This window comes from Manis pentadactyla, chromosome 12 (assembly GCF_030020395.1).
Source record: "Manis pentadactyla isolate mManPen7 chromosome 12, mManPen7.hap1, whole genome shotgun sequence".
NCBI lineage: Eukaryota > Metazoa > Chordata > Mammalia > Pholidota > Manidae > Manis > Manis pentadactyla.
The window spans coordinates 15,019,799-15,037,347 of record NC_080030.1 but is presented as its reverse complement, the minus strand read 5'-3'; the positions used below and the strand labels follow the sequence as shown (position 1 = coordinate 15,037,347).

The window sequence follows — 17,549 nt, the reverse complement described above, 5'->3', positions numbered from 1 at the left end:
GGTTAGGTCTGTCTCCTTCTCTGGTGTTGCCTCTGTTATCTTTGTCGGCCTGTAGTTTTGCCTTTTCCTGGTGCTAGGAATAGTTTGCAGAGCTGGGACGAGTGACGGCTGGAAGAACTTCCCTTCTTGTTGGTTTGTGGCCCTCCTCTCCTGGGAGAACAGCCACCTCTAGTGGCTTGTGCTGTGCAGCTGGACGCAGACAGGGCTTCTGCTTCCTGCCCGGCTGCTATGTAGTTTATCTCTGCTGTTGCTGTGGGCGTGGCCTGGCTCAGGCTGCTGCTCCAAAATGGTGCTGTCGCGTTGGAGGGGGAGCGGCCTGGAGTCTATTTATCTCTGTAAGGGGCCTCTGAGCTCCCTGCAGCCCAGGGGATTAGGGTGCCCAGAGATCCCCAGATTCTCTACCTCTGGATTAAGTGTCCCACCCTACCCCTTTAACACTTTCCAAAAGCACCTGCCAAAACAAATCGACCACAAAAAAAATTTTTTTTAATTAAAAAAATAAAAATAAATGGCCGCTCTTTTTTCTTTATTCTCTGGCACCAGCCTCAGGCATCTTCTCACTGGTCTTGCTGCCCTGTTTCCGTAGTATTGGGGTCCCTATCCCTTTAAGACTTCCAAAAAGCGCTCGCCAAAACAAAACAGAAAAAAAATGGCTGCTCACTTTTCTTATGTCCTCCAGCGCCAGGCCTCCGGTACCCAGTCACTGTTCTTGTTGCTCTGTTTCCCTAGTATCCAGGCCCCTCCGCGCACGCACTGTGTCTGCGCTCTAGCCCGGATGGCTGGGGCTGGGTGTTCAGCAGTCCTGTGCTCCTTCTCCCTCCCGTTCTCCCTACTCTTCTCCCGCCGGGAGCTGAGGGGAGGGGCGCTCGTGTCCCGTGGGTCCGGGGCTTGTATCTTACCCCCTTTAAGAGGCATTGAGTTCTCACAGGTGTGGATGTGGTCTGGATGTTGTCCTGTGTCCTCTGGTCTTTATTCTAGGAAGAGTTGTCTTTGTTATATTTTCATAGATATATGTGGTTTTTGGGAGAAGATTTCTGCTGCTCTACTCACGCTGCCATCTTGGCCCCACCCCACCAAGATCCCATTTTCTAAATGCAGCTCTGAACTGTACTTGGGAAGAGCTGTATATCAATAACAATTTTCGTAAATGGAATAAATTAACAAAAACATAACAATAGATATTTGTTATTATTTTTGAATCCTCACAAAGTAGGTGACAACAGAGAGTGTTTATCAATAAAAAATTAAGGCACTTGAGAGCTAGCTGTCATGTCACATCTGCAGGAAGCATTCAGTCATGGAATAAAGGTTGTTTTGGAATCCACTTCTTAGGAAGCATAATAGAGCTGTTTAAACAAAGGAAGTATGGAGATTATCAAAGAACAGACATTAAATGTCTCCAGTTATTTTGGAAGGGTCATAAAATAGACAAAATTGGCTTCATCGATAGCTTCAAATACAATTACAACCAGTGAGATAAATGCAATTTCGGCTATATTTAAAAAAGGCAAAACAGTTACCTTAAAAATGAAAAAAGGCTACCATTTGACTGAGTGAATCACTGGCCCTTGGTCCAATAGAGGGTGGAGGATGTCCATGTGCAAGTGGTGTCCAAGACTGATGGTTGCCAAGGTGCCGGCAGGCTGTTCATGGAACGTTGTCTTTCCCTCCTTTCCCAGCCGACACCCCACCTGCATGGAAGCAGGAAACAATACAAATGTACCCCAATTCCTCCTCCTGGGCCTATCAGAGGATCCGGAACTGAAGCCTGTCCTCTTTGGCCTCTTCCTGTCCATGCACCTGGTCATCGTCCTGGGGAACCTGCTCATCATCCTGGCCATCGGCTCTGACCCCCACCTCCACACCCCCATGTACTTCTTCCTGTCCCAGCTGTCCTGTGTGGATATCTGCTTCACCTCCACCACCGTCCCCAAGATGCTGGTGAACATCCAGACACAGAGAAAAGACATCTCCTACATAGGATGCCTCACTCAGGTGTATTTCTGTATGGTATTTGCCGGGCTGGACAACTTCCTCCTGACCGTGATGGCCTATGACCGGTACGTTGCCGTCTGCCGCCCCCTGCACTACACGGCCGTCATGAACCCCCGGCTCTGTGGGCTCCTGGTCCTTGCGTGTTGGTTCACCGTTTCCTCGGTCTCCCTGCTTCATACTCTACTGATGGTGCGGCTGACCTTCTGTGCAGGCACTGAGATCCCGCACTTCTTCTGTGAGCTGGGGCAGGTTCTCACGGCGGCCTGCTCTGATGCCCTCATCAATGACATCACCTTGTATGTGGCCACTGCTCTACTGTGTGTGTTTCCTCTCACCGGAGTCCTGTTCTCTTACTCTCAGATCGTGTCCTCCATAGCAAGGATGCCCTCCACGGAGGGCAGGTATAAAGCATTTTCCACGTGTGTGTCTCACCTGTCTGTGGTCTCCTTGTTCTATGGGACAGGCCTGGGGGTCTACCTCAGCACTGCTGTGACCCATTCTCCACAGAGGAGCTCGATTGCCTCAGTGATGTACACGGTGGTCACCCCCATGCTGAACCCCTTCATTTACACCCTACGGAACAAGGACGTGAAGGGGGCCCTGGGAAGGCTCCTAAGTTAAATAGCCTCTTGTCAAGATGGGTCATTGGCCTCAGAACTGAGCAGACACTTTGGGCCCCAGAGGCACAACCACAATTTCAATATCCTGATTCTTTATCTCCCTAAATGACGCACCTCAATATTTCCATTTCCAATTCTTGTATGACTGCCTTTGTTCTTGTATTACCTTCTCAACAACTCCATAACTGTTTACTCTTCTGCCCTCCTTGCAGCCCCTAAAGCTCTAGCCCCAGTCAGCTTTCTGACAGCCATTCCTGAGACTTTCAGCGTTAGGGGTGAAGCACTTCTCTCAAGTGCTGACATGGTTTCCCCATAAGTTATCCTCACATGTTCATATTCTTCACCTTAGTTTGGTTGTGTATTGGTTTTTTCCTGGAAGAAATGGAATGAAAATTACACAATCAGCATAACTGAGGTGCATATCAAGACTGCTCCTGTTTACAATGTTTAACTTTATGTATTTCCGACCATATTTCTTTGCGATGCTTTCTCTCATTCACCTCATTTTTCAGAGGAAGAGATTGAATTGGGATCGTCTTTAACCCCAAAACCTCATATACTTGTAACTTTGCTATTGAGGTTTTCATGAAAAGAGTGATTTGATTTTCAACTTGAAGGGTAGGATCTATATTTGAAAGCATTTGTCCAGGTGAGTCAGAGGAACATGTTGAAGAGGATAATGCTGAGATACCACTTCCCCTTTGCCTTCTTTCTCTCCTCCTTCATTCCTTCCCTCTCTCCTTTCCTGGTTTTTGGACATTTATTTCCCATCTATGAAGATTTACCATGTTCCCCTAAGTCCTATAAATGTATATATGAACACAATAGAATGAGACTTGTTCTCTCACATGGTTTGTGTTTGGAGGAGGGTGCTCTCTGTAGATGCCACCAGGAATGGTAGCTACACACTTATGGAATGTTTTCAGAATCTAGTTAGTTTTTGAAAAGATTATTGATAGGATTGAGTCTGCAGTGAAGGATGGAGAAGTAGATGTTTTCAGCATTTCTGCCACATTTCACAGGATCCTTTTTCTGTTTCCATTGCATACCAGCCTGACTGACAGTGGTCAGCACCAGATGGAACTTACTTTTTTTTCCATATTTTTTTGTGGCTTGATGGCTTGTTTCCTTTTCATTACCAAATAATATACCAGTTTGCAGACATACCAGTTTGTTAGTCAATTCACCTTTGAAGGACACTTGGATTGCCCCTAGTTTTTGGCAGGTTTAACTAAAGCTACTACAAATATTTGTGTATAGGTTTTTCTGTGGACATAATCTTTGAGTCATTTGGATCACTGCTGCAAGACCACATGGTACAGTGATGTTGGGCCTCATAAGGAACTGCCAACCCCTTATAAAAGTGACTGTGCCATTTTGCATTCCCACCAGCAATGAGATTCCTGTTGCTCCACATCCTTACCAGTATTTGAAAGTCATATTTTTACATTTTAGCCATTCTAATAGAAGTGGATCTCTATGCTTTTTATATTTGTATCTCCCTGATGGAAACGTTGAGCATCTTTTTATATGCTTATTTACTATCTGAATATCATCTTTCGTGGAGTGTCTATTCATATTTATCCCATTTTTAAATTGGGTTGTGCATTTTCTGAGTTTTTAGTAACCCCTTTATGTAAGATTTTGTCAACATTTTTTTTTTCTGCATCTGTTGATATGATCAGAAGATTTTTCTTCTTTAGCCTGTTGATCTGATGGATTTCGTCAATCATATTTTGAATGTTGAAACAGCCTTGCATGTTTGGAATGAATAAATTAAACAAATACTTTTTTTTTAGCTTAGTTTATTTCTTCACTGCTCACACCTTTGGTCTGACTGGTCCAGTGAGGGGCAGGGCCGGGCAGGGCACACAGTGAGTGACACAGTGAGTGCACCATTTTCACTGGTATATGGTTCTTTTTATACATGGATTTGATTTGTGAAACTTTTTCTTGAGGATTTTTACATCTACTTTCATGAGAGATATCGGTCGGTACTTTTTTTCTTTTTGTCTGGTTTTGATACTAGGGCAATGCTGTCATCATAATGTGAGTGAGGCAGTGTTTGCTCTGCTTCTGTTTTCAGGCAGGGATTGCAGAGAAATGGTGTTTCATCCTTACATGTTTGGTAGAATTTCCCAGTGGAACTGTCCTGCCCTGGTGCTTTCTTTTTGGAATGTCATCGACTCAATTTCTTTAATAATTATGACTTACTCAGAGTATCTGTCTCTTCTTGTGTGAGTTTTGGCAGATTGGATCTTTTAGAGAATTTTCCATTTCATCTAAATTATGACATTTGTAGCATAGTGTGTTACTCATAATATTCCCTAATTATCCTTTTAATGTCAGGGCTCAGAAGCAATGGCCCCCATTTCATTTCTGATATTAGGGATCTGCGTCTTCCCTCACTTTTTCTTGGGTGAGCTGGCTAGAGGTTTATCTATTTTATTGATTTTTATGCAGAAACAGTTTTTGGATTTGTTGATTTTCTCTGTTCTGTTTTCATTTAATTGATTTCTGCTCTAATTTTTAGTACTATTTTTTCTTCTGCTTGCTTTGAGTTTATATTACTCTTCCTTTCTACTTTCTAGTTTCCTAAACTGGAAGCTTTAGGTGATCTAGTTCTCTTCTAATATATACATTTAGTGATATAACTTTCCACTTAGCTGATCCCATAAATTCTGTGATAAGTTGTATTTTCCTTTTCACTTCTTCACAACACTTTAAAAATGTGTTCTTTACTCTGGGACCTACTTTTGTAAATGCATGATTGGCAGGGGCTGGGAAAAGGGAGGAATGGGGACTGATTGTTTAAAAGGGATCCATTTCAATTGAGAAAAATGAAATGTTTTGGAAATGGTGGTGGTGATGGCTCCACAATAATGTGAATGTATTTAATGCCAAGTGAATAGAACTGTACACCAAAAATGTTTAACATCATAGATTTTACTATGCATATATAAGTACAATAAAATGATGTAGCAGAAAATGATGCAATAAAATTGAGTTATTTCCTTCAGAACTTTGTCATTTGAGCAGGACTATGGGGAGAAAGGAGGTACAAACACAGCTCAGGGGGCAAGGTGGGAGGTGGGATGCTGATCAAAAGCTTTTCTACTTGATTCCTGCTCCTAGAAACTTTACAGTGATTATCCCATATTGATAAGCCCTCACTTTCATAAAATAGGCTATTTCCTGCACTCAATCAAACCCATTTCTAGCTCTTTTATTTTCCCTTACTTATATTGGATACCTTGCTAAACTCTACTGACTTGCATTTTTAATGTAATGAAATTTTCTGCATATTTTATTTCTTCTTCAAATCAGAACATGCTTTAATTTTATGATAGCACCATACAGTCCAGGTCTTCCAACACTGTTGTGGAATAGGACTGATAGCACGCACTGCTCACTTACTCAGGAATAATTTTAAACTTTCTCAGTTAATCTTGTTTACTGTGGATTTCAGTGAGTAGCTGTAGTGGAGTCAATAAAGACCTTTAACAATCCTCATTTACTTACAACTTTTATCAAAAATTGTTCCTGTGCATTTTCAAGTATATTTTATGCATCTATTCAAATAACTTTTGATATGTCTATATTTCATACATTGCTGTACAAAATACTAGATTCTTATGTAGTCAAAACAATCTGTTTTTTTTAATGCCTGGGTTTCTACCTTTGCCTGAAAAAGATTCTTAAAAACTTAGATTACATACAGATTTCATTATATTATTCTTAAATTTAACACATCTAAAGATACTTAAATCTTTAAGTTTCACTGAATGTATTATGGCATGTGGTGTGGAACAGTGGATCCAATATTTTTTCGTCCAAAAAAAGGCAAACATTTCTACTATTGATAAATTGTCCTTGGTCTATTCATTTGAAATTCCACCTTTATTAAACAGTAAGTTCTTACACAAAACTCTGTCAGTTTATATGTTTTGTGTGGTAATATATTTGCTTAGGCCAAATCACACCCTTTGATTATTTTATGTTGTTTTAATATTTAGTAGTAAAAATATAGCTAAATTTTGTGGATCTTAACATGCTAGATGTATGCTACACATTAAATTGTTAATGCTCATAATTGACTTAGGAACTATCATAAGTTTCTCTTTTGCTTGTTTCTTGGAACAGCTTTATTGCATTCAATCTGCATACCATACAATTTGCCTGTTTAAATCTATACGGTTCAATGTTGATTAGTATATTCATAGACTTGTATAAATCATCACAATTTTATAACCTGTTCATTACCTCAAATGCAGCCTGTGGCTTTCAAACCCATTTCCTTCTCATATCTAGGCAACCGCACATCTGCTGTCTCTTTATAGACATTTCACATAAGCAAAATGGATTTTGCATTTTCTAGACATTTCATATAAGTAAAATCCAACAATCCTTTATCAATGGGTTCTTTGCACTTAGAAGTTCTCAATATCTGTGTTGAATGTCACATAAACTCTTGTCTTTTGGAGACTTTTCACATAAATATACCACTTTTTCAGCCACTGAACAACAAAAGCTGGGACCCAATAAACTTAATTTATCTTGTGCCACACTTATTGATGACACTATCACTAGGAATCCAAGCTGCAGAATGAGGCCATGCCACAGTAGTGACCTGAAATGCAACCAGGTCTCAGACTCGGGCAACTGGGGACTAATTCTGCTGGGAACCATAGGTCTTATTTCAGACAATTGGGATCTCCTCTAAGGCCAATCTATGACCCCTCTAACACACACCAAAAGATGAGACTGATCTGATAACTAGCATCATTACGAATAATTAGAGGGTAACCAATGGGCTAAAATATACATACCCAAAGGTAGCCACATGACATACTCCACACATACAAGTCTGTAACAAAAAGGTGCACAGATATTTCCTGAACACGATTTATTGTGAACTTGATTTGGATTATTAGTTTGATTAAGCCTCAAGAAAGTATCATCAAGCAGCTTCAGGACTGATGGCCATACATGACATAATCCAAGCCTGCCTGAGCATCAGAACTTTGTGAACTTGCACCACTGCAGATGAAATGAAGTTGTGCTGATGTGTCTGCACCTAGAGTTCACACTCAGGAACTGCCAGTAGATCATCAAGCATAGTAGATTATCAGGAACAGCTGTATTCACACAAGTCTGTTTTAACAGCAATGGATGGAATGACAAATAGAGAAGCAAGTCATATATAACCAGCAACACATGTTGCTTGACCCAGACAAATATAATTGTTTTGCCAGGCTGTGATGTTGGGCTGATGGGTGAAATAAACATTCATATTATTCTCTCCCTCATCATGCATGCCTTGTGGTTAAAAGTACAAGGTAATTTTACAAAATGTAGAGATGTATATCCCAAACTTTGGTACACCTCACTGTAAATGAATTCAGTGACTGCTGTACACAGTGAAGTGGTCAATGTCTTCAAAATGTATGCCCACATCAATCCAACAAGAGAACACAGGTGGCTAGAGGAGGATTAAGTGTGAATCCTGTTGATCCACTTTTGGCCAGATAGTAACCTGAATAGTGTAGCCACTAAACTGGTCTAGCCTGGATATCTGGGAAAAGACACATTATACCTCAGGGAATTCAGGACAGAATGACAAATATTCAAAATGTACCTACAGGGCCACCCAGAATGCTATGCCTGTCTCAGTAAATCCTGGGATTTATATTTGGTATCATTGCCCATATTTCCTGAATTCGGTTTCTCTTAACTAAGAATCACCCCATGTTTAAGGGTTAAGATCAATCAAATAGAAAATAAAGATGGCTCTGCCAGACCTCCTACATTCATAAGGTTTTCTTTCACAATGAGATGAGAAGCAAACACTAAAGGTGACTAAAAGTACTTTTTTGCCACATATTACATCAATGGAGTTCTGTACTATAGATCTCCACATTCATGGAATTTATTTCACTAATGAAATAGTAAAGGGCTTCCCATATTTCTGACTACTACGGCTTCCCTGTGGCCTAACACTCTGGGCTGTGTGACTGATGGATTTCCCACATTTCTTACATTTATACACCATCTCTCCAGTGCAGTCCTTGCAGGTTTCAAACTGAATGGGTACTACTTAGGTTTATGCCACATTCCTTACATTGCCAGGACTTCTCTCCACGGTGTTTTTTCATCACACTGAAAGGAGCTTGGAGAAGCGAAGGTTTTCTCACACTCGTAACATTTACAGACTTTCCCTACAGGGTCAGATTTTCATGTATCTAAAATGAATTGGTATAACTGAAGGCTTTCAGACACTGTATACAATCTGGATTACTCTATGTGAGTTTTTACATGTCTTGAAAGGTCTGAGCCCTGAGTGAAGGCTTTCCCACATTCCTCACATTTATACAGTTTCTCTCCAGTATGAATTCTTACATGCTTACTTATGATTGAGGAAAAATTGAAGGCTTTCCCACAGGGCTTACATTTATAGAGTTTTACTCCAGTGTGAATTCTTGTATGTTGTGTTATGCTTGAGGAAACAGTAAAAGATTTTTCACATACTGTATATTCACACGTTTTCTCTCCACTATGAATTAGTTTCTGTTTAGTAAAGTTTGAGGGCCAGTTGAAGGCTTTCCCACATTCATTGCATTTATAGGGTTTTCCTTCATTGTGGTTTCACATGTGAATGTTAAGGGGGAAAGAATACATAAAGCCTTTCCCACATTCCCTGCATTTGTAGCGTCTTATTCCACTGTGAATTCGTACATGATTATTAAGACATGAAGAAGTTCTAAAGGCTTTTCCGCATTCCTTCCATCCGAAGGGCCTCTCTCCAGTGTGATTTATTATGTGAGAACTAAGATGAAAAGAAGTGAAAGCTTTCTCACACTCCTTACATTTTTAGGGTTTCTCTCCAATATGAATTCTTACATGTTTAATTAGGCTTGAGGACACAGTGAAGGTTTTCCCACATTCCTTATATTTATAAGGTTTCTCTCCAGTATGGATTCGCATGTGAACTTTCAGATATGTAGAATATCAGAAAATCTTAACGCATTCTTTACATTTGTTACATTTTTTAGGAGTGTGAGATTATACGTGCAAAGCAAGTCTTTTGGAGTGGACAGAAGCTCCCCCGCATTCCTCTTGTTCACAGAGATATTCTCCAGGGTGAGTTCTCATTTGCTTCTGACAGTAAAACTCATTATCAAAGGCATTCCCACCACCAGTGCATTCAAAGTGTTTCTCTTGAGTGCTAGTTTCCCAGTATACAATATTTGGAGTCAGGCTGACAAATTTTCCCTACTGATTTAAAGCAGAAAGGTTCTTTTCAATAGAGGTTTTCTTCTTCAAGGAAAGGAAATTTTCTCCACATTTATTATCCTTCTAAGTGTTCTCACCTTTTGACTGCTCCTCGGTGTCTTAAGGCATGACTGTTCACTGAAGTCTTTATTGCATTGCTCATAGCCATAGAGTTCCCATCCATTCTGGCTTCCTGCCTGTTGATGAATGGATGAATCATTCAAATTTCTCAGACTCATGAATTGATCCGACCCATTGTAAAATAAAAACATCATTATGATAATTATAAATTTTACCATTTCCATTACATTCATACATTTCCTGCCTTGTTGCGTTCTTTTAAGCTGAGTGATGGAATCCTCTGGCCAGAATGATATGCTATCTACTGTGATCTTAAAAACATTTCTGCAGGTTCATGGACTTGGTTTAAAAACTCAATGTCTAGTTGTATATGTGGTAATGGGTACTTGTGGAAATTTTGAAGCTCCAAGTTTCAAGCTAGCTTTAAAAGATATCCCAAAATTCATTATATTCAAAATACATTTATACAAGACTGTCCCTCATGAAATAGAATTACATAGACAGAATGTCAATATTGTCGTGATTTACAAAGCCTGGTAAGGACAGATTAGGAATAAAGTTTTTATCTAAAAAAGTCATTGCTGTATAATATCTTATAAAGATATAGAAAACACTGTCTGAAGGGAATCTCACAATCTTTCTCCATTATTTAGTGCTACTACCACTTTTCTGTTGTGGCTAAGCATACTTAATGCTACATTTACCATTTTAACCATGTTCAGGTGAACAGGTCTACTTATGTAGCATTAAGCACATTCACATTGTGGTCCAAACTTCACCACCATCCTCCTCCAGAACTGTTTCACTTTCTCATTTTGAAACCCTACCCACTAAACATTCATTCCCCATTTCTCCTCCTTCCAAATCCCTGCTAATCATGCACTGGAGAAAGTAAGTGACAGCTGCTGCTGACGATTGGTAGGCTGGTATGTAATGGAGAGAGAGAAAGGACCCCAATGGACTGTGGCAGAAATGCTGAGCTTCTAATACTCTATCTGTCATTATGGACTATCATTAAATTTCCTCAAAAGCGAGCTAACTTCCGAATACACTCCACAAGTGTGTAACTACCAGTACTGACAGCACCTCCTGAGAGTACACTTCCCCCAAAATAAAACACAGAGAGAATAAATCTTATTTTATCATATTCATTATTAAATGTTTTAGGATCTTGGAGCACATATTAAAATTGCAACGGTGGGAAAAAGAAGTCTAATAAAACAATAGAGAGGACAGGAAGGAAGGAAAACTGGAGGGAACAGAGAGAGGAGAAAGCAAAGCAGAGGAAATGTGTTAGCCTATGCAATATGTTACTTATACACACCTGAACAAACTGGCTTCCAAATCTATATTCCTACACTTGAAATTGAAAACCACATCACAGTTTTATGAATAGTAGATAGCAAATTAAGGATTGTGTCAGGTTCCCAGGTAAGAATCCATTCCAGTCTCAATCTTTTCTCTGAAAAATGGGGCTAATAGCAAACAATATCTCAAAGGAATGTTGTAAGGATGACATAAAATTATACATTAGGGCAACAAGAAACATCTCGATACTACAAATTTTTTGGTTATGACTATTTTTCATTCCATTTCTTCGAGGGAAATATGCAACCAAATTAAGACAACTAACATGAATATTTGGTGGATAATTTTTGGGAAAAACATGACAGCACTTGATAGAAGTGCTTCCCATCTAATTCGGGGAGCCTGACAAATGGCTGTAAGCTGACCAAGGAGAGAGGCTTATGGTAAACAAACATGGAAGAACAGGAAATAATCTCAGAGGAAGTGACTGAGGAAAACTAATATAAAGACAAATAAAGGCAAAGCCATAGGGGAAGTGGGAATCGAAGAAACGGAGCATCTCTGTCAGGGGAGGAAAATAACCAGGATATTGAAATTTGTGACATTTGCGTTTGGGCTCAAAATATACACTTTTGAAGTCAATGACCCACTACAGACAAGAGGCTGTTCCGTTGAGAAGCCTTCACAGGGCCCCCTTCACGTCCCTGTTCCACAGGCTGTAGATGAAGGGGTTCAGCATGGGGGTGACCACCGTGTACATCACTGAGGCGATCAAGCTCCTCTGTGGAGAATGCGTCACAGCAGCGCTGAAGTAGACCCCAAGGCCTGTCCCATAGAACAAGGAGACCACAGACAGATGAGACCCGCAGGTGGAAAATGCTTTATACCTGCCCTCAGTGGAGGCCATCCTCGCTATGGAGGAGACGATCTGATAGTAAGAGAACAGGACTCCGGTGAGAGGAAACACACCCAGCAGAGCCTTGGCCACATACAAGGCGATGTCATTGATGAGGGCGTCAGAGCAGGCTGCCATGAGAACCTGCCCCAGCTCACAGAAGAAGTGCGGGATCTCAGTGCCTGCACAGGTCAGCCGCACCATCAGTAGAATATGAAGCAGAGAGACCCAGGAAACGGTGAACCAACACGCAAGGACCAGGAGCCCACAGAGCCGGGGGTTCATGAAGGCCGTGTAGTGCAGGGGGTGGCAGATGGCCACGTACCGGTCATAGGCCATCACGGTCAGGAGGAAGTCCTCTAGCCCAGCAAAAACCATACAGAAATACACCTGAATGAGGCAGCCTACGTAGGAGACGTCTTTGCTCTGTGTCTGGATGTTCACCAGCATCTTGGGGACGGTGGTGGAGGTGAAGCAGATGTCCACACAGGACAGGTGGGACAGGAAGAAGTACTTGGGAGTGTGGAGGTGAGGGTCGGAGCCAACGGCCAGTATGATGAGCAGGTTACCAAGCACGGTGACCAGGTACATGGACAGGAAGAGGCCAAAGAGGACAGGCTGCAGTGCCAGATCCTCTGACAGGCCCAGGAGGAGGAACTGCGGTACTTCTGTGCTGTTTCCTGCTTCCATGTGCGTGGGGTGTCAGCTGGGAAAGGAGGGAAAGACAATGTTCCGTGAACAGCCCGTGGGCACCTTGGCCAGCCGTCCGCCTAGGACACCACCTGCACATGGACATCCTCCACTCTCTATTGGACCAAGAGCCAGTGATTCACTCAGGCAAATGGTAGGTCCATTTTAAAAGTAAATACTTAGCTTACTTAAAATTTAGCAGAAGTCTCTTATCTAGAACTCAGTGGTCCTAATTCTCTTTGAATCTGTGGACATAAATAAACTTCTTCTATGATATGACCTTTCCAAAATAATTAAGATGCCTAACATCCTTTACTCCTAATTTCAATCAGGTTGTTCTCTATGCATGAGTATATGTGGATTCTCAAACCATCTTGATTCTATGACCTGGTGCTTCCTATTGATGTGACAAATAACTCTCAAGAGCCTCAGTTTTTTTCTCTTTGAAAGTGTGATTACTAGTTTACCTTTCTGTGAGGATTCAAATACCTTTCTGTACAGTACTATCTCAATAAAGGATAGCCATTATTGATGTTAAGGCATTCATTTTATGACAATTATTTTTGATAGAAGGCCCTCCCAAAATACAGTACCGAGCTGTCATTTAGAAAATGGGATCTCAATTCAGACATCCAGGAGAGAATTCTGTTCCACCAAGTCACTCTCCGTGAGACCTTGACATAGTTATTTCATCTATCTTAGCAGCAGAAACCTCCCCTCTGCAGAGGGAGGACAAAATATTCCCTACATTGTAAGAATGATGAGTGAATTCAATGAGATGACATATGTCATTATTATAGTGTTGTTCCTGTGACATTCAGTGGATACTTCATAAATGTGAGCCTCTGTTATTAAAGTCACGATCAGTCAGTCTTGCACAGCTATTATTCATTGATATACCCCTTAAACTAGGGCAGCCATCAAACATGGAATTCTGACCATTTTGCACAAAAGTCCATTACCCCTTCTGAACACCATGCAGCAGTCCTAGGCAGTGAAGGTCCCTACAGCTCCCTACTTCAGTACCAACTGCCATGTGGATACTTCCAAGAGGAAGAAGCACGTGTACTACATAGATAAGACCAATAAACAAAGGCACACAACCATTAAAATATAATAAAAGGTGTGTGTGCTCATGTGTACATGCTCTTCGGTGGAGATGTGTTGTATTAAAAACCAGCACAGCTGTGGAGGGGGGAAAGATGGTGGCATAAGAAGTGAGGCAGAAGCCTCCTCCCAAAAATACATATAACATGAAAATACATCAAATACAACTAATCCTGAAAGAGGGCCTGAGGACTGCTGAACAGACTGCCTACATCAGGGGAAAACAGAGGACCTCATACACAAGTTAAAGTTGGAGGCTTAAGAACATGCTGCTAAATAGCCAATGGATCAATGACCAAATAAAAACAGAGATCAAGCATTATATGGAAGAAATGAAAACCACAACTCAGCACCCCAAGACCTGTGGGACGCAGCAAAGGCAGTTCTACAAGGAAAGTATATTGCAATACAGGCCTAGCTCAGGAAAGAAGAACAATCCCATATAAACAGTCTAAATCACAATTAATGAAACTAGAAAAAGAAGAATAAATGAGGCCCAAAGTCAGTTGAAGGAGGGACATAACAAAGATCAGAGCAGAAATAAATAAAATTGAGAACAAAGCAATAGAAAGAATCAATAAAACCAGGAGCTAGTTCTTCAAGAAAATAAACAAAATGGATAAACCCCTAGCCAGACGTATTAAGGGAAAAAGACAATCTACACACATCAACAAAATCAGAAACGAGAAAGGAAAAATCACGACGGACTCCACAGAAATAAAAAGAATTATTAGAGAATACTATGAGAATCTATATGCTAACAAACTGGAAAACCTAGAAGAAATGGACAACTTCCTAGAAAAACACAACCTTCCAAGACTGACCAAGGAAGAAACAGAAAATCTAAACAGACCTATTACCAGCAACGAAATTGAGTTGGTAATCATAAAACTACCCAAGAATAAAACCCCCGGGCCAGATGGATTTACCACTGAATTTTATCAGACATATAGAGAAGACATAATACCCAACCTCCTCAAAGTTTTCCTAAGAGTAGAAAAGGGGGCAATACTTCCAAACTCATTCCATCAGGCCAGCATCACTCTAATACCAAAAACAGGGAAAGACACCACACAGAAAAAAACTTACAGACCAACATCCCTGATGAACATGGATGCACAAATACTCAACAAAATATTAGCAAAACATATTCAAAAACACATCAAAAAGATCATCCATCATGATCAAGTGGAATTTATTCCAGGGATGCAAGGATGATACACTTTTTGAAAACCCATCAACATCATACACCACAGAAAATAAAAACAGGCAAAAACCACATGATCATCTCCATAGATACTGAAAAAGCTTTTGACAAAATTACGCATTAACTCATGAAAAAACTCTCAACAAATTGGATACAGAGAACAAGAACCTCAACATAATAAAGGTCACATATGAAAAAACACAGCCAACATCACACTTAATAGCAAAAAGCTGAAAGCTTTTCTTCCTGGATTGGGAACAAGACAGGGATGCCCACTCTCACCACTTTTATGCCCATTCTCACCAATGAAATTTTTCCTCTAAGATTGGGAACAAGAGAACGGTGCCCACGCTCACCACTTCTATTCAACATAGTTCTGGAGGTCCTGGCCACAGCATTCAGACAACACAAAGAAATAAAATGCATCCAGATTGGTAAGAAAGAAGTTGAAGTGTCACTCTTTGCAGATGACATGATACTGTACATAAGAAACCCTAAAGAATCCACTCCAAAACTACTAAAACTAATAACTGAATTCAGCAAAGTTGCACTACACAAAATTAATGCACAGAAATCTGTTTCATTCTTATATACTAATGATCAACTAGCAGAAACAGTAATAAGGAAAAAAACCTCTACTTACAATTTCATCAAAAAGAATAAATTACCTAGGAATAAACCGAACCAAGGAGTTGAAAGACCTCTACTCTAAAAACTACAAGACACTCATGAGAGAAAGTAAAGAAGCCACCAATATATGGATATACACCCCGTGCTCATAGGTAGGAAGAATTCATATTGTCAAAGTGGTCAACCTGCCTAAAGCCATCTACAAATTCAATGCAATCCCTATCAAAATAACAACAGCATTCTTCAACGAACTAGAGCAAATAGTTCTAAAATTTGCATGGAACCACAAAAGACCCGAAATACTGAAAGAAATCCTTAGAAGGAAGAATAAAGCTGGGGGAATTACACATCCCAACTTCAATCTCTACTACAAAGCCAAAGTAATCAAGACAATTTGGTACTGGCACAAGAACAGAGCTATAGATCAATGGAACAGAATAGAGGGTCCAGGTATAAACTCACACATATATGGCCAGTTAATATACAATAAAGGAGCCAAGGGTATAACAATAGGGAAATGACAGCCTCTTCAACAACTGGTGTTGGAAAACTGGACAGCTACATGCAAGACAATGAAACTGGATTATTTTCTAACCCTACACACAAAAGTAAACTCGAAATGGATCAAAGTCCTGAATGTAAGTCATGAATCCATAAAACTCTTAGAAAACAACATAGGCAAAAATCTCCTGAATATAAACATGGGTAACTTTTTCCTGAATGCATCTCCTCAGGCAAGAGAAACAAAAGTAAAAATGAACAAATGGGACCACATCAAGCTAAAAAGCTCCAATACAGCAAAGGACACTACCAGCAGAACAAAACAGAATCCTACAGTATGAGAGAATATATTCATAAATGACTTTTGTGATTGGGGGTTAACATTCAAAATATAAAAGAGCTCATATGCCTCAACACCGAAAAAACAACACAATTAAAAATGGGCAGAAGATCTGAACAGACACTTTTCCAAAGAAGAAATGCAGATGGTCAACAGGCACATGAAAGCATGCTCCACATCACTAATTATCAGGGAAATGAAAATTAAAACCACAGTGAGGTATCATCCCACACCAATTTGGATGGCCAACATCCAGAAGACAAGAAACAATAAATGCTGGAGAGGATGCAGAGAAAGGGGAACCCTCCTACACAACTGGTGGGAATGTAAATTAGTTCAACCATTGTGGAAAGCAATATGAAGGTTCCTCAAAAAATTAAAAATAAAAATACCATTCGACCTGTAATTCTACTCCTAGGAATTTCTCGAAAGAAAATGAGATTCCTGATTCAAAAAGACATATGCACACCTATGTTTATCGTAGCACTATTTACAATAGCCAGTACATGGAAGCAACCTAACTGTCCATCAGTAGATGAATGGATAAAGAAGAGGCGGTACATATACACAATGGAATATTATTCAGCCATGAAAAGGAAACAAATCCTACCATATGCTGTGACATGGACGGAGCTAGAGGGTATCATGCTCAGTAACATAAGCCAGGTGGAGAAAGACAATTACCAAATGATTTTGCTCATTTCTGGAGTATAACCAAACAAAACAGCAGCAGATGCACAGACACCAAGAAGGAACTAGTGGTTACCAAAGGAAAGGGTTGGGAAGAGTGGATGGGGAGGGAGGGAGAGGGGGATTAAGGAACATTATAATGTGAAGACACAATATAGGTCGGTCACGGGAAGGCAGTACAGCATGAAGACAAGTAAGGACTCTACAGCATCT

General features: G+C 40.4%; 2 protein-coding genes across 2 annotated transcripts; one reads left to right on the top strand and one right to left on the bottom strand.

The window, feature by feature from the left end:
* Positions 1-1,695: 1,695 nt before the first annotated feature.
* On the top strand, positions 1,696-2,695 carry LOC118920750 (olfactory receptor 7D4-like). Its single transcript, XM_036902107.2, has one exon. It carries the CDS (start codon positions 1,696-1,698, stop codon positions 2,614-2,616), a length of 921 nt encoding a protein of 306 aa, XP_036758002.2. The 3' UTR covers positions 2,617-2,695.
* A 9,263-nt stretch (positions 2,696-11,958) lies between these two features.
* On the bottom strand, positions 11,959-12,861 carry LOC118921774 (olfactory receptor 7D4-like). Its single transcript, XM_036903786.2, has one exon. The coding sequence runs from the start codon at positions 12,859-12,861 to the stop codon at positions 11,959-11,961; it is 903 nt and encodes a 300-aa protein (XP_036759681.2).
* Positions 12,862-17,549: the final 4,688 nt, after the last annotated feature.